Below are 22,318 nucleotides of genomic sequence, written 5' to 3' on the forward strand. Positions count from 1 at the left end.
GTGGATAGAAGCCATTATAACCAGGTCTCCCTCCAGGCCCAGGTTTCTTGAATTCGTAGAATCACAGGAACTCTTCCCAATTCCTGTCCTTTAATAATTATGGGAAGTTCTCCTAGAGAAGTAAGAGGGTGGATCCAAGTGGTGACAGCTGATGGTCCTTCCGTTCGCCCATTAATGAGCAGTTTTACTGAAGCTGTTGGATCTGAAAATGTCTTTGACATGCTGACTGGCCGCCTGACTACTGACATGTATATGGTTTTTCTATTTTTTTGTTTTTCATTTATTTAAATTTATTTTTCTTCCAGTTTCATTGAAATGTAATTGCTTCCAGTTTTATTGAGATATAACACTTGTATAAGTTTGAGGTATTTCTTCCTGGTTCTGTCTTTGGAGACTGTACCTCTCTAAGAACTTGTCCATTTCTTCTAGGTTGTCCGTTTTGTTGGCATATAGTTGCTGAGAGCAGTCTCTTAGGACTTTGTACTTCTGTGGGGTCGGTTGTAACTTACCCTTTTTCATTTCAGATTTTACTGATTTGGGCCCTCCCCTTTTTCCCTTGATGAGCCTGGCTACCGGTTTATCAATTCTGTTCATCTTTTCAAAGAACCAGCTTTTAGTTCATTGATCCTTTCTATTTTTTTTTAGTCTCCATTTCATTTATTTCTGCTCTAATCTTTATGATTTCTTTCTTTCTACTAACTTTGGATTTGTTTTTCCTCTGGTTGCTTTAAGTGTCTAAGGTTAGGCTGTTTGAGATTGTTCTTGCTTCCTGAGGTAGGCTTGTATCGCTTATAAACTTGCTTCTTAGAACTGCTTTTGCTGCATCCCTGAGGTTTTTGGATCATTGTGTTCTTGTTTTCATTTGTCTCAAGTATTTTTTGATTTCCTCTTTGATTTCTTCACTGATCCATTGGTTGTTTTGTAGCATATTGTTTAGCCTCCCTGTGTTTTCGGTTTTTGTTTTTTTTTTTTAACAGGTTTTTTTCTTTTAGTTGATTACTAATCTCATAGCATTGTGGTTGGAAAAGATGCTTGGTATGATTTCAGTTTTCTTAATTTACTGAGGCTAGCGTTGTGGGCCAGCGGTTCCTGGAGAAATGTCCCACGTGCACTTGACAATGTGTATTCTGCTTTCGGATGGAATGCTCTGTGAATATCAATTAAGTCCACCTGGTCTAATGTGTCATTTAGCTTGTATTTCCTTATTGATTTTTTGTCTGGATGATCTGTCCATCCATGTAAGTGGGGTGTTAAGGTTCCCCCACTATTACCGTATTACTGTGGAGTTCTCCTTTTACGTCTAGTAACAGTTGCCTTATATATTGAAGTGCTCCTGTGTTGGGTGGATGTATGTTTATAATTGTTCTATCTTCTTGGATTGATCCCTTCGTCACTATGTACGGTCCTTCTTTGACTCTTGTAACAGTCTATTTTAAAATCTATTTTGTCTGATGTAAGTACTGTGACTTTGGCTTTCTTTTGATTTCCATTTGTGTGGATTAGTGTTCAGGGATAAAATTAATAGGTTTTCCTCATGGAGTTTGTTTCTTTACTTACAGTGTACTGTGGGTTTGTGTGTATGTCGGCATGGCTATCACTATTTCTAATTTTTGTATTTTTCACCTTCTGCATTTGCTATAATTTATGTTTCTAAAGAAGGAAACATAACATGCAATGTGCATATGTAATTGCTTGGAGATTATTCAGGGCTTTATTTTTTTTTATGAATTAGCTTCAGCAACATAGAGAGGATACTTGAAAAGTTGACCACCAGCTGGCTGCACCTTGTCCTGGGTCAAGATGGCAGTGTTGCCCAGGCTTCGAGGCACATCGGAGTCTCTGTGGGCTTGACTCACTTTACCTCTCATTTCTCTGTGGCCAAAAAAGTGTCCAGCCACCTTATTTTTGATTCTTAAGTTTGTAGACGAATGAAGAGAAGCACTGCAGGACTGTCTTTGGCCCAGTGTGCAGCACAGTGAGCCCGAAGTCACCCAAGTGTGGAGTCTCTCTCAGCAGAGAGAAAGTCATGGTTTCTTCAGAACATTTTTCCCAATTCACGTTATTGAACCTGCATGCGATCTGAGGAAATCTAACCACCACATCCTTGGTCTTCTTGTAATGAAAAAAGAGCAGTGGCCTGTTATTGACTTCAGAGAAGCATTTCGCAGGATCACTATTTTTTTTTTTTTATAGCTTAAGCTTTTCTCAGAAACTCTTTACAGGTAGAACTATTGAAGCCCCTAGAAGAATGTAAAAGGAGTGTTGGGCTCAACATAAAGAAAATCTTTTAAACAGTTTACACAATGCCTTTATACAATAAATATTTATTAAACAAACAAAAAAGACGAGTGTCATACTCTGAACAAATACTGAAAGTGGAATGAGCAATACAAATACTGTCACTGGAAGACGGTCCAGAATTCTTGCAGGAGCTTCTCTCTGGGAAGAGAAAGTCTCACTCTTTGCATTGGTCAGTGTAGAGGACCTTGCACGTTTTACTGTATTTGAATTTTTCCAAGCATAGACTCATACTGGCTGTGTTGTTTTAAAACTGTGCCTCAGGTGTTGCTATGCCAGCATTTCTTCCTGTTGGCCAGCAAATCCTCCTTCCTTGCCTCTGTGTTTTAGAAATTTTCATGCTGTGTTGCATTGCATTGGGATGTACAAATTTGTTAAAACACTTTTATTGTCGTTCCTAGGATTTAGAAGAATTCTGCTTCAGGTTTTGCATAAACCATTTGACTGTAGTGACACAGACTTCAGGCTTTGCAGAAATGGACCACGATCTCCTGAAGAACTTTATCAGCAAAGCAAGCAGAGTTGGAGCCTTTAAAAACTGATCCTCACCTGCAGGAAAGAGTTTTTAGCATTTCCATTTTCCCTGCCAGAGAATAACTTCTCTTTAATAGTATTCATGAAGAGCTGCTTTTGGCTGGATACTTACATTCTGTCGAAAGAAGGATGGTGGGTCAGTCTCCTCCACCTTTTGAAACCCAGAGTCTACACGGAAGGCACTATAATGCTCTGATCAGATGTGACTGAGCTCAAGGGAAAAATTTAAATGTCTTATTACATTTACCATTTTGTCTTGTGGGTCACTTAAGTGGGAGACTTTTGGTACATGGGTCTTTAGTATATGCTATTCTGGCCAAATTTCCATATTCAGCAGGCTGATCTCACATAGACAGCTTGACAAGGAATGCTGTCACCACCACATTTTCAGCATCCCACACAGTGCCTTGCATATAGTAGGCACTCAGCTTATTATAAATCTTAATTATACCCTGAGAGCAGCTTTTTTCGTGGGATACTGGGTGAAGGAATAACTTGCACAGAAATAGATCTAAAGCAGCCTGTAGCTACTGAGGTTCATATTCTTCTGGTACATTGTTCTGAGAAATAGTGGCTAATTTCGAGCATTACTTAGAATTCACAAAAGGCCTTGGCAATTAAATTGTCAAAGACCCAAGGGCTAATTTTAATCCTCTGTTTACTCCGAGTCATTAATTTCTCATATGGGATTATCGAATATGGAGTAATATCTTTGAATGAATGTTATTTCTGGGCTCATCTGCCTTACATAATTGCATCATGTCCTTTACTTCTGTGTTAAGAAAGATTCGCCTCTGTAAGTATAAATGATTTTGTGTTTTTCTTGTAGTTGACTTCTATGTCACCATAAAATAGATCTCTTCACTTAGCACAATATAATTATAAAGTACTGGCCGAAAAGGAGTGAATACTTGCATTTCATGGATAGCACTGAATAAGAATGAGCTAAATTTATACTTTAGATCAACACAAGTTAGCCAACTGCAAATGAGAAGCTGGAATGGGATGTAGGTTGTAGCATCAGTGTCTCCTAATGGGTATTGCACAATGTGATCTCATGTAAAGAACACTCTTGGAATTAGAAACCTTGTTCTGATGCTGAACTATTTGATAATAAAGTGCTTCTTTGCAGATAACAGAACAAACGTGTGGGTTTTAAAAAAATTCTTCAGAAGCAGCAAGATTATATTAACCTTATGTCTGTTAGACATACATAAATCTGTATATAATAGAGGCTATTTTTTAAAGCAGTTACTCAGGTAAGGTATCATAGCAAAGCCCACTCCAAAACATAAATGGCTTATAAACAACGTAATTACTGTTCATACTACTGCCTGTGACCACTCTTACTGCTGAGGTTTGGAATCCTGTTTCTTTTTGTTTTTTGCTGACCTTGCCTGCTAGAGGCAAAGTAGGCTGGATGTCTCTAGTTCTAAATCACAGTCCTATTTTTGGAACGATAGAGTATTTGTTATTTTAAAACTCAGCCCTGAACTGCTGGTTTTCACGTTTGGGTGGATTTGCTATTCCATCCAGCAAAGGGACATTGAGACATGTGTATGAGCAGTAGCCCCTATGCATGCTGTCCCCGATCAAAGCCGTTGCCTCTTACAGTGTCCTCCCAAACCTTCCCTTCCTCTTTCTTGTCCTTTTCTGACAGGGTTGTCTGAAGTTCCTCAGTGCCTTTTTCTTTTATGAGCTCATTTCGTATAAAAACTGGAACACTCAAAGGGAACAGGTAAGTGTATTTAGGGATGAGAAATGGATTACCTGCCAAGCACCACAGCAGGTCAGCACCCACACTGCCAGGGTACATGTTATTAGGAAGTGTGGATGGAGTTTCATCCACATTGCCTCTAAGTTGTGTTATGTGTCAATTTGCACAGCTGTCTCTCAGTGTTGCTCATTTCTGGGCACAAAAGAATAATCCCTGAAACTTTTACAAAATATAGATTCAAGGATTCTAATTCAGTATGTCTTAAGAACCTTCACAAGTAATTGTGATGTTTTGCCGAGAATGAGAGTCACTGGTTTAGCCTTAAAACCTGGGACACCAAAAAAGAAGAAGAGCTAATTTTAGACCAGTAAATGACTGAGGAGTCCCGTGGTGACGTCTCTCTGACAAAAACATGCTTTCTCTCTTGTCTTTGCTGATAGGCTGGCCATCCGTGCGCCTGTGTGGAGGACAACAGCACTGTTTCCTTCATTGCTTTCTAACAGGTGAGTGTCTGCAGCGCTCAGAACCGTGCTGTTCAGTTAGGGACATGTGGGGGAGGAGGTCCATTTTCATGATGATACTGCACCAGAAATGAATGGAGCCTTTCTTTTACCTAAGTTCATCTGACATTTTCCATCCTCGAGTTTTGTTTCCTCTCTGCTCAAACAAGAAGTTCAATGTTCTAGTGCTTCCTACATAACTGTACCCTAATTTACACAGAGAGAGGTTTAGATTTTACGGGAGTAAAGCAGCGTCCTCATCTGCTGAGAGGGGGTTTGTGAAGATACTGTCTATGCTTCTTAAAAAGTGAAGGTTAATGTTCTTCATCTGAGACCTGAAGAAACTGCCAGTCATTCTAGACCATAACCTGGTGAGTTTTATTTAGAGTCAGAATTCTTGACCCGTGACAATGAAAAGGAAGCAACTGCAGATTGCGTGGTCTTGGCCACCTTACTGATCCTCTCCGTGCTATTAGCACAATAAATGGGTTGGGAGGATTGTAAACAGAAAGGAGAAATCATACCATACTGCTGTTTTTCTTTGCCAACACATAAAGACATAAACCATACTGATTTTCTCTCACTAAATTCAGTTAAAATCAAAACATTTCCTGTTCAGAAAGTAACTGATGTTGGTCTGTGGAATAAATTTAACTTTTACGTTAAATTGTCAGCATATGTCAATACTAAAGATAAGTATAGTCCCAAAATAATGGACACAAAAAAGGCTTTCTAAGAATAGATAACTATTCCAGCTTCATATTAAAAGAGTTGTTTTAATTCCATTCAGGCATTATACAGTGTTACTACATTTCTAGTTAAGAAGCCTTACTTGTGGTAGAAATTTGCTATTTCTAGAGGCAAGGTTTCAGGTTGTCCTGTAAAACAAAGGAAAATTCTACTGAATAAATCCTTACCAATGCTGTGCACACTGTCTGGTCCAAAAATGAGGAAGAAAAAATGCTTATACAGGTAAGTTTCTATGAAACCATCCGGATGGTACTAGAACTAATATGTGGGTTTTCCCCTGCCATTTGTACCAGAAAACTGTAATGAAAAGTAAATACATGAATTTGAACTTGTCCCTTTTATTATAGAGTGTTAATTACTGCACTACATTAATCTCTGAAAGTGATCAGTTTTCTGTGATCCAGACTAAAAAATTTTAATGTCACCAAGGCTGCTTGATTTTGCCCTGACCTGAGAGATAAGAGACTGCATTTCACGCGAGATCCCATCCGACATAAGGAGTGGAACAGTAAAGAGGAAAGAGTGGGAACCTGGACAAGAGTTAAAAGATGATGCAGGTTTTTGACTTGAGCAAGTAAGTGTTTGGTAAAATGGGGAAGGACTAGGATGAAACAAGGTGTTTCTGTCTGATTTTGGTTGATATTTTGAGAAGTTGGGTAGGAGGAGGGGTAGGAATCAAGTGTTCTATTGGCTGTGAGAGCTCTGACTTCCATGAAGTGGTCAGGGCTGGAGAAATAAATCTGAGAATCATCAGCATCTAAAGCCCACTGAAGGCCAACAATGGATGAGATACTAGGAGAGAATCTAGAAACAGGAGAGAACGTTAGTACACTTAATACAAAGACCACATCAACCATTAAGACTCTAACTAATTTATTTAAAAATAGACAAACTATTATTAATTGTAGAAAATAGTAACAGAACAGTTTTAAATGTACAGTTTTAACCAATACAAAAAGCAATAAAGCGATCTCTGAAACCTTAAGAAAATTTCAGTACACGATCTCTGACGTTCCTAAAATTCTGGCACTAATTCTAACATGAACTTATTATTAGCAAGACACCTGGAAATGTGGTAAGCCCTTGACCTAAAAGCTGTCTGATTTGTATGATATATTCATGCAGAATGAATGAGGAAATGGGATAAAGCTTTCTAGTGACTGTTATCCAGACAACTGTCAAAAAATAAGTTTGAAACTTAATTGAGCACAAAATAAAATTTTGTTTTCTAATAAGACCAGATTTCTTTTTAAAAAGAACTCTGAGTTTAGACAAAGTGATTTTCCTAAAAGCTAGTAGATGCTACCTTAAATACCATCTATTTTAAATTATACCATCTCTAAATAAGTTAATCACACAAGATAGTTTAAATACACCTTTAGGTGCCAGGGTGGGGTGGGGGCGCGCCTCTTTTTCTAATGTAGCTATTTTAACTTGAAGCTTTTGCACAAAAGCAGAGAGAAGCATTAATGCCAAACCCAAAGACCTTTGATTACCTGCAGTTTTGGACTAGAAATAATGTTGCTTTGAATGTGCCAGTGTTAGACCATACTGGATTAAAAAAAAAAAAAAAAGACAACTGCCAGTTCAAAAGATACACGGAAGACATGTACCATTCCAGAGACAACACACCCTCTTCCCAAATTTAGGAGGGCAGAGTAATTGCTGAGATGCAATTAGATAAATCTCTAAGAAAAAAAAAAATTAAGGCTCCTATAGTTAACAGTCTGTTTGTGGAGTAAAATTACATTGTATCTTGATTCTTCAGGACCCAGAAACATTAGAAAGTGCACTTGGGGTATACCGTATTAGGGTCCTCTACAGCAAAGCTCTAGCTGAACACTTTATTTTCCAAGTACTATGCTAGATGGGCACTTTATGAATTCAGTGATCTGAATGGTATAAAAACCAGGAGGACTATCAAAATAACTCTTTAAAGCATGAGTTGGATGAAGAAAAGAATCAAATTCTCACAAGTCCTGAGGTATGAAATCTGTATCAGTAGTATGACAGTGTCTTGTATGTTTATACTTTGCTTTCGGCTTGTATTTTAAAACTAAAATTTATAAAAAAAAAAAAAAACACAGTACATCCATTTAGTTTCCACTAGTAAACTAAAATCTAATGTGTAAAAATTAGTCTTTTTTTTTTTTTTCTAGTTTCTAATACCTGTGTTAGCACAAGAGTTCAGGATCATTTGGGTGAATGGAGGGGCAGTCAGCCAAATTGTATTTGGAAGACAAGACGCATTTTTCTAAGGGTGGTCATGTTAAATTAAAAAAATAAATATAAATTAATAAAAATAATAGCAAATATCACATACATGCCACAAGTACTCTGAGAGGCGTGGGCTGAGAGCTCGCACCCCCAGGCTATCCTGCCATTTGTAAAGTGGAGCAGTTTTACTTTGGAAATGGAAACATCTGCTACAACTTTTTAAATGGCAGGATTTACACAAGATTTTCAATCTTGTACAATAACAATGTATGTTCTATTGACTACAATGTTGCAAGTGGCTTAGGAATCCCCTGCACAAATACTCAATGTGCATCTATGCACTTTACATCCACAAAAAGAGCTGAAGGTATATATTAAATGCGGCCGTGAACAGAACCTGGCAGAGTTCTAGTCAGATCTGTGGGAGACAGTGAAGCTGGGTGTGTACAGGGTGCCTTCCAAGGTCGTGAGCGCCTCACTTTTCTTCCCTGTGTGAGGTATCCATGCTATCATTCATTTTCTGCTTTTGCATTCGTGTTCGAGTAGATGCTAGAAAAAGGATGAAGAAATGTTAATTGCACTGAGGGTGCTGGGTGAGTTGGTAAAGGGCATAATATGTATGTTATGCTCATGCCAAACTGACAGCTCAGGGCCGGGCAAAAGCAGTGGTTTCCAATTTTTTTTTTTTTAATCATATATCCCTATCGGTAAAGGTTTTTCCCCCAAGCAGAAACCACTAAAGTGTATGTATGTATGTATGTATGTATATGTGTATAAATTATAAAACACACATATCCCCAATATTAAAAATTGATGAGCTAAAGATATTCAAACATTTTCTTTCTGTACCCCAAAAGCTTGTCTCTCACACGCCCAGGTGTGCCCAACTTTGTAGACCACTGTTCTAGAAATGGCACTTGAGCAGAAGAGAATCCTGGGCTGGTCCAGAATTATCTGATTGATAAGGTGAGAGTCACTCTTCACAAGGCTAGAGATTCCCTTGTGTTTGGGGATGTTTTGCAGGTACTACAAGGACATCAGCTCATTTAATCTGGATGTGGACATTTAAAAAGTAAATTATTAATTACAACATAGACAAAAAGAGTGCTGCTTTTATATTTTAAAATTCTTTAAGGGGTGGGCAAGAGTTCTTCATAAAGCAGCACAGAAGAACATTCATACTTGGGAAAGAAAGAAACTAGTAACTCAGTCTCCTGGCACGTCCACGCTGAGCGAACTAGCAATGTCTGAGCATCCTTTTTTGAGTGCAATTTTTTGAGGAGAGATGAAGAGCAGCCTGGAGAATTCCTGAGCCTTAAAGGGTTACAACACGTGCTGCCTCTCCCCAGTGTTCTAGCTGCACAAAGTCCTGAACTTCAGCCTGGCAGAGGGAATTCACCATCACAGCCAAGTGTGTCACTGGGACATGTACTGACTACAGCAACTGAACTCTTCTATTAGAAAATATACATTATTTTTACAGATTTCTGCTTTTAAAATGCATATCTGTGGGCTCCACAATACTCCCACATGTTTTTAAGGCCTGGTTTTGATTACAAGCTTCCTGTCTACTTTCATGTACTGAGGGGAAAAGCTCCAACTGTCTAAAAGTTAAAACAGGAGTATACTGTTGATGTAAAATCCAAAAAGAAATTCATTTATAACTAGAACTGTTAAACTTTTGGTATATTTAATCTTAATAGTACTCTTCAAAATAATATATGCAGAAAAAATGGTTTAAAATATAAAGTATTTTTTTAAATATTTTTTATTTCAAATTTAGTATCTATAAAGATGTACTGAGGAAAAAAGCTCCTTTTAAAAAGTCACATTTTAATTGGTACTGTTCTTACTGAGATGCCTTATGACCTAGGAATGACAGTTTTCTTTCTCAGTATCTGCTAAATACTTGTCTTCTCTCCAAGACCCAGTTCTGTTTCCTGTTAGTGGATCTGGCACCAGATTATCAAGGAAATGCCACACTCACTTCTGATGGCTACCTCTCCAAGACAACCCAGCAGCAGTTTTATCTTTTTCGTAATATGCTTTCCACCTACTTGGGTTAATCCTTTATAGTCTCAGAGTAGCTTAGGAGACAATTCCATTTGCCTTAACATTCCAAACGTACGTCATCCTGTATACCTTAGAAAGTGATCCAGTGTTCTTTGTCAAAATTCTGATTTCTAGTAACAGAAAACTTCCCTAATTTGCAAGTTTTACAACTTAATTTCAAATGAAAGTTCAGTAATAGCAGAATAAAATATTTTTAAAATAAAGGTGATGATGTTTACATTGCTAATTTGTACTTTTCCCTATATCCAACTGTCTGAAAAAGTTCCTCATTATAGTTCTGCTATCCTAACATGTTCTCTAACCACAGCCATTTGTGTTGAAGATGTGGTTTCACTTCTTAGTCTTCTTGCAAAATAGATTTTAGGAAGGATGAAGATGAACTTCACTTTGCATCATACATTTAGTCCACAGATGTTTGTAAATAATATCTTCTTGACTGGATTATATTTTAAATGGGTAAACAAGTCTGCTAATTGAAAGGATCATATAAAATTTATTCTTTTATAATGTGAAAAGACTTTTTTTGCAATGTAAGCAACTGTTTCATTTACATAAGGTGAAATGATAAGTACTTACTCATTTCTGCCAGTTTCTGTTGAAATTTGGACTCCCCTGGGATATGTTTACTGCAGAGTAAAAAAATGCAAAACATTTCATATGTGTATGTATAAATGGAAAACTCGAATTCCCAATAACTATAATGCTTTCAATAACTTTTTATGCTCTTATTTTAATGAGTAGCTTTTAATTAAAAGGTTTATAAATAAAACATCTACAATATAAATGTCACAAATATGATCTTACATATTTTTTCATCGGTTCTTATAAAATACAGTAGTGTTTTTCGAGAGTAAGCATTTAAAAATCTATTGTTAATCAAAACTATTTTATCAATAGAAAAATGATCAGATTTTTAACGTCTGATATCTTCAATGAATTTCAGTACATTTATAAGGTGCTTTTAACTTTGGGATGCAGTCATACCTAATACTGTGTGCAATCCTCATAACTTCCAAATAAAATTGGCATGAAAGGAACTAGTGGAAATCAGGGATGAGCTATCACTTCTGGGTTCTCGAGCTGACCAGCTCAGCTATGAAAAACATTCTACAGCTGCTCCTACCTTCCATCTGCTTCATCTGATCCTTCAATGTCAAAGCGCAGTTTTTTCAGCGGTTTAGGAGGGTTGCTTCCTTCAGCACTTCTTTTGAGCGCACGGTCGCTGTTACACACCATTTGATTTATTTTCTGGAACTTCTCAGAAGTCTATGAATTACAGAATTCTTTATTTTAAACCATTAAACACCAGCATTTTGTAGCTAGCAACCCCTAACTGTAGTTTGAGGTAGGTCAAAAATCAGGAAAAGATAATATTTGCATTTTAATTTTCTCCTTTATTGGACCAAATAAGAGATATGAAAAATCTTGAAATCAGAGTAACTGCATCTAACTCCTCCTCAATTAAATAAACACACATACATAATTGTAAACGAATGTTTTTAAAAGTTTTGAAATTCACTAATTATGATTTAAAATTAAACCTGATTTGAAAATAAATCTGATCTATATCTTCTAAATTCTTTGCCACATGCCTGAATGTGGTGCTTGAATAACAGCATTTGTAAATTCAAATTACAAAAATCTTCAGTCTCTTCTATAATTATAGTGCACGCTATTGTATTTCATAGAAAGAAAATACTCACCCCAAATGATTCACCAATTGATACTAAGATTCTGTCAAGTTAATATAAAATACAAATTAGTAATGAAAATCATACACAACTGTGCAGAGATGAACATACACACGTCATTCTGAACTACTGAGAATTCCAAATCGCAGGTCTCCTCTACCACTCAAACCACTGACAAACTATGTTCATCAGAGGCTTATTCTGGTAGTGGCAGTCTGGTCGCACACTGAGCTGCTCTCCTTAATTTTTCAAGCAAGAACTGCATGTATGTAAGAACATATTCTTCTACCGTTCACATTTATAGAGGGTAAATGAAAATTTTAAGTTTACTCATACTTAATTCCTCATAAATCTATGGGTAAGTTAACAATTACAATTTCTTTCACATTTTCTCATTAAAAATTCAAGTTACATTTGACAAAAACTTGTAAGTGATCATCAGCGTTCTAATTAGGATCTATACTGATATACAGTAAAGGCTACTTAACACATATCCTAGAATCAGAAATCTCTATTTGTCTGTTTGTCCTTGATGGAACCATATAATTTATGCTCCAGTAATAAAGCTGAAGAACAGCATTAGCCTGACATAAACGTTTGATCATACAGAACCAGCAGATATGTAGATTTTATCGTCCTCCAATCCTTGATAAGTGGCCATCATTCTACATATGTATTTGATTTACCAACATATGCTGGATAAGTAGTGTTAAGATGCTCTCTTAATGCCTGATCAGTGATTTCCCAGGATTTTCAGAATGTGCTTTTTCTCCTAAAGGACTCCAACCCGGAAGTGATTTAACTAAGATCAGCAGATAGCCATCATCATCAGCATAATATGGGTTAATTATCATCATTAAAAAATTACCTCAGTATACATTTTCATGTGGCAGTATAGAAACTAAATAGACATGGTGTGGCATCTTAATAGCTTACAGTGTAAGTTGTAGATATCAGCACATGGGACACTCAACTGTAAGAACACCAAATAAACAGATGGTACGGGGCACATGAGAGTATTTCTATCATTTGCCAGTTATTTTCTAGTTTTTCTTTTCCTGTAGAGTTTGAAATTTTTATGAGTGTCTGTTTCTTATATAATTAAGCTCACCACACAAATGTTTTCCATAGGGTTAATATATCCCCTTCTTGTTTTTCTTGTCCATTAAGTACAACTCCATGGGCTAACAATTTCTGAGATGAGACTACATTAACTTTACTAGCTAATCTGCCTCCACTCTATACAAATAAAGTCAGTTTCAAATAGCCCATGATGACATATAATAAGTCAATTGAAGCACTTCAAAGTCAGAGAGCACTTGCTGTTAGATGTGGAAGATAATATAATGATCTGTAGTTGCACAGAACTTTTAATCTGAGAATTTAAAACAGCTTCACACTCGTCATTCACCTGAGCCACGGCACCCTACTGAAGTGGACACAGAGACCTGCCCAAGGTAACACAAGGAGGGCCTCAGGCAGAATTAGGGATGGGAATTCTACAGGCTTAATTTACAATCATCTACATTTAGTCTGTCACCTACATTTTTATAAGATGATGAATAGGTCCACAGAAAGAAGTTACAGGACATTCAATAAACTCCAGAATAAAAATTCTTTGTTCAGCAGGTTGGCTACTTAAAAAAACATGAGACTGATTTGGAACTTACTACCACGCTGGTGCGCGGACTGTTCACAAAGTAACAGACCCCGGCAGCCAGGAAAGTTGACTAAATTTGCAAACCCAGCTAAGTAAACAGGTTATCTTTCTTAACATAAATTAGAAAATTAGGGACTCAAGAGTCTAGCTTATTTTACATGAAGAGAGCTTTATATTGTTATGCTTGGCTCAGAAGAAGCCCCTTATTCTTAACCACTTCCCTAAAAAGAAAACACAAACCTTGATCTTGGAGTCATTTTTGTTGGCGTTGGCAGACCTTCTGAAATTTTATATGGATTCTTTAGGGGTGATATATAGATGTTCCCCCCAGGGATCCTTAAAGGTGAACTAGAAAACTTGTAAGGGCTTCGAGGAATGTGAGGAATTGGTGACAAGGTAGGTGGCTAGACCAAAAACAAAAAAGTGGATTATTTACTTAACGTTTTAGTGAGATCCACTGCTTTATAATTAGATTTTCCAAACAAAAGACACTTTGAACATACCCTGGTGGAAGCATACTGCAAAATGTTTGTTTTCAGTCTCTGCATGAAGACTGAATTATAGAACACGATAATGGAATCATACTCCTCTTCTCTGATCAAAACACGCTTGAATGTCTGAGGAAGAGTAAAAACACTTGTTAAATGAATTTAGGAATTTCTCTCTTTAGATTTTCTATTTTAATAGCTCATAATACTTTTTAACAGTAAACACATTTTACAGAAAAAAAATCTGGAAAAAAGCTTTCTTAGGCTTGGACTGCAGCTGCTCTACTAGCAGTGAAATGTCATAGACACACATACATACAAGTTTTTTACATATGTGTAAAAGTTTATTACAAATAAAGTATTATACTTTATAATAGAAATTTGAATATTAAAGTATGTTAACTTTCCAATTCCATTTTAGTTACAAATAATGAACCATTAATATAAAAGTAAAAAGTTGATATGTGAATCTATATAATATGATCAAAATATATAATTAGTGACTGAAGTTATCCATATTATAGACATGAATATATCATGAAAAATCTTACCACGGAAAATTACCTACCTCCTGAACAGCATGAGGAAGATCTTTGTATGCTGTTACAATGATTTTGAACTTAAGGTCTATATTCTTCACCTTGCATATGCCATACATGGAACACATCATAATCTAGTAAATAAATGTGATGTAAAAATAGTCAGGGGGAGGGCACAGGTCAGTAGTAGAGCACAGGCTTAGCATGCATGAGGTCCTGGGTTCAATCCCCAGTACTGCCATTAAATAAACACACACACACCTAATTCTATCCTCCACCACTGCAAAAATAGTCCAGAAACTGAAAAAGTTTCTCCAGTGATTTCTGGAATGAGAGAGTTCATGGTATTATATTAGTAAAGTTACTGAAATATTCTCAAGCTCTAAAGCTCTAATTTGTAAGAAATACAGCAAAAATATAAAAGGTAGGCAACAGGTGAATATACATATTAAGTCTACTGAACTGATGCAGCTTCTCATTTGAATCTAATCCTTTAAGAAATCAGCACACGGCAAACAAGGAAGTAGGAGAAGATGAAGTGCACTGTTTTCTTACCTGGTCCAAATGCCTGTCTCTCATGAGTTCGTACTCGTTTTGCAGTGTGTACTGGAAAAGGGTCCAGATGATGTGTTCTAGTTCTGGATGGTCAGACAGAAGGCGTGCACACAGGGTATTTAGTCGAAGATACGCTAGTCGGTACACTGGAGAAGTAAGGGGAATTAATCGTATTTACTATTAATTTTGTATCACAAGTGAATTTTTTTCAAAACATTGAATTGCTGTAACCAAAATGCTGTTAAATAGTATTTTAACATTAACTTCATCTCTACCACTATTTTCCTTATGAATAAATGATTCCTTGTCTTAGCATTGTGCTATATACACAGAAGGCAAAATAATACTTGTGAATTATTACAGCATAATATTGAGGCAGAGGTGGAAGGTAGGGAAAGAAAGATCCTAATAAGATTGTGATATTATAGAAACCAAATAGGGTTTGTTTCAGTTCCACTGGTAATCACTCATCACAGATGTTGAAAATCCTCACTATCAGCGTTCATGAGGGGTAATTATTTTTTTAAATAATGGAACTTCTGAAGTATGTTAATTTTTCCAATCCTGAAAACAAAAAATAGTATCTCAAGGAACTATATTCGATATCTTGTAGTAACCTATAATGAAAAAGATAAAATGAAAACGAATATATGTATGTATAAGTATGACTGAGACATTCTGCTGAACACCAGAAGTTGACACATTGTAACAGACTAAAAATGCTAGATTTGTAGATTACCTAAGTGGTAATATGATTGTGATACTAAATTATTTAGAAAGTCTATTTAAAAATACTACTGGAACATAGGTTTGGGAAAAAGTAATCCACAAAATTGAATTTTCTTCCATCTACTTTAAATATAATGACCTTTGGTTTAAATGTACCTTCCAAAGACCTGCATAAGGTAATTAGAATTCTTTTTAGTTAATAATTTATCCCAGTGGTCCTTAACTTTAGCTTACATCAGATTTGCACTGAGGGCTTGATAAAACAATAATTTTTTTTTTTTTTTTGGCCTCTTCATAGAGTTTCTGATTGAGTAGTTCTAGGGTGGGGTTCAAACAAAAATTCTCCTTTCTACAGCTTATCGGGTGAGGTGCATTCTGCTGGCTGGGGACCGCACTTTGGAACTACTGCTCTAACTTACGGGCTATCTCATAAAACTCAGTATATTTCTGACTTGAATAAAACGAGAAAAAAGATTTATCACAGAGGAATCTGGCCTTTCACTTTCCTTCAAAGAGCTCCCAGTGGGTGTGCACTAGCATGTGTATATACACGCACAGACACCCAAACGGCCTCCCCACCCCACCACCTACACACATAATCAGAGAATGCTGCACAACCTGGTTACCAGGAAGCGCACCTGCACGAGGCCACAGCACGTTGTATAACCTCAACCCACACACCTGAGAGCACAGGTAATGTTAGGAGCAAATATTTCCAGACATAAATTTGGAAGTCTCACAGCAGCAGCAGCAGCAATACCACCACCTAACGCTCTGAGCGCTTACGATGTGCTAGGCGCGGCTGGAAGCTTTGTGTGCGTTAACTCATTTAATCACCTCACAGCCCCTATAAGGTAGATGATGATTATTTCCACTTTACGGATGAGGAAACTGAGGCACAGAGATATTAAGTGACTTGCCCAAAGTCACACCTAGTAAGCAGAGGAGCCATGATTTGAATCCAGTCAGCTTCGTTCCAGAGTCTATGCTCTTGAAAGTAATCACCTACTAACCTTTTTTGTAAAAGAGTGAGAGGGAGGTAGATCTCAATGGCTTCTGAGTCTGGAAGGTTGAGGTTGCTTGAGCCTCTGAATTTGCCGTAGAATTTACACGTGTAGTTGACCCTTTTTTCTTTGGGGATCTTACAGGAGAAAGATACCTAGATATATTCAAAGGAAAAGTCTTCAATTTAAGTTTGTTAAGAATCTCTCTCTCTCTCTCTCTCTCACACACACACACATGCATCCAAATACACCTTGTCTATTTAATCTGTTACTCTACACCAAATTCCTATTTAAATACAAGTTGGAAAAAGAGAGCTTAATAGGAAAACTAAGCTTATCATTATCATTTCTAAGTCTATTTTAATAAATTGCTTTTCTTAGGGGATTATTGCTTTATTGGAAAAATAGCCTTGTATGTATATATGTTCAATTTTAATAATTATAGTTGGATTGAGATCATAAAATAACCCCAGCTTAAAAGTCATTGATATCAAAAAATCAATTTCTCTAATTCTCTTCTTAAAAATGTTTCATTGATAACTATGGTTCATATATATAAGACTTAAGTTACACACATATACACCCTCCTAAATTATATAGTTCAGAATTATATGAATTAATATTTCAGATAACATTATCAAGGCAGATTTACAACTATATACTAAATAGGTCAGGCATAAATCAAGGCAGAGATACTAGTAAACATCTCTCAATTTCTGATGTTCTATTGCTCTGTGTTGTCCTTTATTTTAGAGAATAATACAGTTCTACTTTCTAATCTTGTTTTTGTAGCTGAGAAATAATTCTGAGCAGGAAGTAGGACATGACCCTTACTACGGATGTTTTTACCACTTTCAATATATTAACTTGTACACGCCAGGAAAAGGGAATCACCATCATGATGATTTGTAAGTACCGGAGGCTAGTCTACTATCACCCTTGGATTTCTCTTCAATTCAGAAACTGACAATAATGTTGACTGACTTAACTTGGATAGAAGTTAGTTTCCTTTGAATTCTAGGTGCAAAAATTCAGTTACCTACTAGACTCCACTACATGAATCTCAGACTTAAAAAGGCCAAAGTGGAGGAGCTCTTGATTTTTTCCCCGTTTTCCTGTCTCAAGAAATGGCTCCACATTACATCCAACTTCTTAAGTCAAAAACTGAGGAGGTATTTTCAATCTTTCCCTTTTCTCAATCTTCAAACCCAATGCAAAAGTTAGTTCTATTAAATCTTCCTCTAAAATACACCCCAGATCTTTCCATTTCTTTCTATTTCTACTGACGTTTGTTGGACAAAGTCACTCACTTGTACTACTGAAACTGTCTCCAAACTGGTCTTCCTACTTTCTCCCTTGCCCTGTTCTTTTCCATCCTGCAACCCCATCTGTACTTCAAGTAACAGCCAGAAAGTGGCCCTTTAAAAATATAAATTATAGTAAGCTGCACCCCTGCTTAAAACCTTAATGCTTTCCCAGTGCCCTTCTAAAATCCAAACTCCTTCCTATGGCCTATGGGACCCGACAAGGTCTAGCCCCAGTTTGCCTCTCCAGCCTCATCTTGTACCACTCTCCTCTTGCTCGCTTTACCCTAGCCACACAGGGCTTTCTTTCTGTTCCTCAGATCAGCTAGATTCCATCACCCGAGGGCCACTGCGCTCACCGTCTGCTCTGCCTGGAGTGCACATCATGCGGCCCTCTGCCCGGCCAGCACCACTTGTTCTTGGTCAAACATCACTTCGTCAGGGAAAACTTCCTATCACTCGCTCAGCTTCTCTTGTTCACATCATTCTGTTTATTTCCATTACAGAACTTACTTCACTCTAAACTCACCTTATAATTAGTTCACTTGTTTGCTGTCTATTTCCTTCCTCCAGAATGTAAGCTCTCTGAGAGAAGGACCTAGTTCATCTTACTTGTCTTTGTATGCCCAGGGCCTAGGACACTTCCTGGCACTGCTTAGTGGATTAAAGAAAAAGATAAAGCTTGACTTATTTATATTAATGTATTACCTAGGAAACAAATTTATACTTGAAGGCAGAGCTCCATATGTTAGAAATACTCTGGGTACAAATTAGCATGGAAATGACATCTCAGGAAAGGAGTCCCTGCACTAATCACAGAACACTGGAATGTCAATTCCTACACAGAACTAAGCAGAAACATAACGTGAGGCACATGTCTATGGCAGGCAGTGCAGCTAGCGTGTTTAAGAGCACGCTTTGGGTTCAGATTGCTTGGGCTTGATTTCTGCTGGCTTTTGGCAAGTTACCTTATTTCTCTAATTCCTTGTTTATAGATAACTGAGGCTGACAGCAGCATCTATTACCTTACAGGGCTGTTACACAGAATAAGTGGAAACATAATAAGAATCTGAAGTACCCAAGCAGCTGTCCAGCACACAGGGAGCCTCAGTAAAGGCTACCTACTGCTTCCTTCTTCGATCGCATCATCGCTCAGCCGTTTTCGTCTCTCATCCCCCACTGCTCCCTATGCCCACCTTATGCTTCACTCCAGACGCACTGAGCTGCATTCCCTGAAAAATGTTTGCTGCTCTCCTGGCTGTTATAGTTTGGGGTTCATGCTATTTCTGTCTCCTCCCTCCTCTCTAGTTTCCATGCTGAAATCCTACTGCACCTTTGAGGCGCATCTAAATTGCCGTCTCTGCCATGAAAACTGCCCTCATGACACCAAACCTGAGTGATTTCAGCAGCACTTTGTACCGCTTTACATGACCTTTACTTGGGTCATGTCTCTTACATTCCTGACCCTTGAAAGCAGGAACAATGTCTTATTCAGAATTCTATTCCCTACAGTTTCTATACAACAACTTGCATTACACTACGCTCAAAATCTATTTGCAGGTTGAATGGATAAACATAACAGATATTCCACTTACATGTCTGCTGCAGTGTGATTATTCTGTAGAGGAAGGTTGAGAGTACAAGGAGACTCAAGGTGATCAGCTGGTCCCTCTCGGTCCTTTGCTTGTTTAATAAGATCAAATAAAGGTGAATCCTATGTGCAACAAGATGACATAAAACAATATTGGTAAGTATGATTTCCCCATGTACGTATCAAAATCATACTGTTTGACATGATGAATATTATGAATTTTGAAGTCAGAATGAGACTCTTATCTCCACTTTGAAAATAACAAGTGCCAACTTTTGTATTATACACAAAATAAAGGACTAGGAAAATGTACAACTTTAAATGCTTACATTAGAAAAGACATTAAAAGTTAGGGAAAGAGACACAGAAAAGACCAAAGAAAGTAGAAGTATGGGAATAATAACGACATGAGCAGGATTTAATGGAACTGGAAACAAAACACATGGTTTCATCAGCAGAGCTAATAACTGGTTCTTTGAAATAACTAATAAAATTAAACAAACGTCCAGTCAGACTGCGAAAAAGCGAAGAGACAGATAAACAGTATTAAGAACAAAGAACGGGACCATCACTACAAAGATCAGAAAGATAATAGGGAATTTTTATGAATAAATTTATGTCAATAAATTGGAAAACAGACCAAGTGGAAAATTCCACAAAAAAATAAATTAACAAAGCTCAATAAAAAATAAATAAACCTAAACAGTTCTACAAACTATTAAAGGATTTGAATCAGTAATTAAAAATCTACCCAAAACAAAACACCAAGCACCTCTGGTTTTAACCAGTGAATTCTACCAAACATCCAAAGAACAGCTAATTTTACTTTTACTCAAATTCTTCTGGGAATGGAAATTGTAAAAACATTCTGCATCTCATTTTATGAGCCTAGTACAACACTGATACTAAAAATTGTCAAGGATATTACAAAAAGGTAAATTACAGTCCATTCTCACTCATGAACAGAGATATAAAAATCCTAAACAAGAAATATCTGCAACCCAAATCAGCAGTGTTAAAAAGGGAAGATATCATTTACACCAAGTTGAGTTTATCCAGGTTGCAAGACTAGTTCAACATTAGAAAATCTACAGTGCAATTTACCTCACTAATAAATCTACGGTGGAAAGTCTTATCAAAATTAATGCAGAAAAAGTTCTCATTTAAAAATGCATTTGTAATTTTAAAAAAAGAAAGAAAAGAAAACTCTTAGTAAACCAGGAAAAGAAGGGTACTTATTACTTTGATAAATGGCAACTGCAAACAAACAAAAAACTCACAGCGAGCGTTATATGTAATGGTAAAGCATTAAAAGCTTTCTCCTTAAAAAACTGGAGGTAAGAGAAAGACATCCTGTTATCATGCTTTCTATTAAGCATTGCACTTGACGTTCCAGCCAGGTCAATAAGACAAAAAAAAAAAAAAAAAAGATCAAAAGATCAGGAAGGAAGAAACAACACAAATACCATTATTCACGAAAGATTTGACTGCTGATAAAGAAAACTCAAAAGAGAAATTACTATAATGAGATTAGCAAGGTTTCTGTTCTGTTATGAAATGAATATGAAAAATAATTGTTTCTACACCCCAAGCAAAAAGTTTAAAAGCACCATTTAAAAAATATCATTTACAAAAAAGTAAAACCAGCAGTAAGAATCATTAAAAACACTGATTCAAAAACTTTAACTTTCTGGAGATGACAGCTTGCAAGTCCATAAGAATGGGGGCCATACATATTCTAATCTTTTAGTGCCTGAACTAAGAAGAGCAAAAAAACAGACAGAATACCAAGATGTCAGGTTTATATAAGAAGGAAAAGAGGTGCATCAGTAAATAAAAATACAAAACACTGTAGAATATAAATAGATTTTGTGAAATTATGTAGATAGTCTATTCAATAAAAAGTGTTTGAAAATTAGCTGGCAATTTAAAAAAGATTATTACACTTTCACAATATATAGAAAATCACTTACATTAAAAAACAAAATGAAAAGTATTAGAAGTTACATATGTGAGAACCTTTATAACTTCTTTTTTTAATTTTTTTTTTACCTTTATGGAAGTATAATTGACAAAAATTTTATATATTTAAAGGTGTACAATGTAATGGTTTCATATATACATTGTGAAATGATCACCACAGTCAAGCTGATTAGCATTTATTATCTCATACAGTTACCCTTTTTTTTTTCTTTTTATTCCTCCACCCCCTTCTTTATAGCTTCTTGATAAGGAAGGACTTTATAGGTTTGACCAAAATCCAGAAGTCATAAAGAAAAAGATGAACCAATCGGACTACATAGAACCTGAAAAGTTCTGTATGATAAAACCACAAAAAACTAAGTTAAACAAAAATCTTAAAAAACAAACAAACAATACTGGTTTATTCTACAGCCATTATAATGTATTAATTTCTACTATCAGGTCATTCTTTCCTATATTCATTAGGGGACACTGTGAAGTGCAATCTAAGTAATGGCTTTCATCTGAGTAAAGCAACGCTGACAATACCAGCTACTGTGTGTATGTCGTACTCAACATCACATTTTCTAACCACTGACGAACTGAGTATTTTCACATATGGAATAAATCCACGTATATTCAGTAGGAGTGGCCTAATCCCATTCTTTTCTCAAAGACATTTCAGGAGACCTCGAGACTCACAGAC

General features: G+C 36.4%; 2 protein-coding genes across 30 annotated transcripts in view; one reads left to right on the plus strand and one right to left on the minus strand.

Annotated features, from left to right (window-relative positions):
- The window catches only part of RCBTB2 (RCC1 and BTB domain containing protein 2), a 51,319-nt gene extending 40,576 nt beyond the window's left edge, over positions 1-10,743 (plus strand). For 17 of the 24 annotated variants that reach the window (XM_074378165.1, XM_074378173.1, XM_074378163.1 and 14 more), the window contains one exon: positions 2,700-10,743. In XM_074378165.1, the coding sequence (XP_074234266.1) occupies positions 2,700-2,840 (141 nt within the window). In that variant the 3' untranslated portion in view covers positions 2,841-10,743. The remainder of the gene's footprint in view (positions 1-2,699) is intronic. The other 7 variants (XR_012511707.1, XR_012511703.1, XR_012511705.1 and 4 more) reach the window with 7 other exon arrangements.
- RB1 (RB transcriptional corepressor 1) overlaps positions 6,656-22,318 on the minus strand; it is a 107,057-nt gene continuing 91,394 nt past the window's right edge. For 3 of the 6 annotated variants that reach the window (XM_074378158.1, XM_074378159.1, XM_074378160.1), the window contains 10 exons: positions 19,655-19,773; positions 16,765-16,910; positions 15,023-15,168; positions 14,497-14,601; positions 13,944-14,057; positions 13,681-13,844; positions 11,793-11,823; positions 11,213-11,355; positions 10,666-10,715; positions 6,656-8,565 (listed from right to left, as the gene is read on the minus strand). In XM_074378158.1, the coding sequence (XP_074234259.1) occupies positions 8,492-8,565; positions 10,666-10,715; positions 11,213-11,355; positions 11,793-11,823; positions 13,681-13,844; positions 13,944-14,057; positions 14,497-14,601; positions 15,023-15,168; positions 16,765-16,910; positions 19,655-19,773 (1,092 nt within the window). In that variant the 3' untranslated portion in view covers positions 6,656-8,491. Of the gene's footprint in view, positions 8,597-10,665; positions 10,716-11,212; positions 11,356-11,792; positions 11,824-13,680; positions 13,845-13,943; positions 14,058-14,496; positions 14,602-15,022; positions 15,169-16,764; positions 16,911-19,654; positions 19,774-22,318 lie in introns of those variants that run through there. The other 3 variants (XM_074378162.1, XR_012511700.1, XM_074378161.1) reach the window with 3 other exon arrangements.

The sequence above is a fragment of the Camelus bactrianus genome, chromosome 14 (genome assembly GCF_048773025.1).
Source record: "Camelus bactrianus isolate YW-2024 breed Bactrian camel chromosome 14, ASM4877302v1, whole genome shotgun sequence".
Taxonomy (NCBI): Eukaryota; Metazoa; Chordata; class Mammalia; order Artiodactyla; family Camelidae; genus Camelus; species Camelus bactrianus.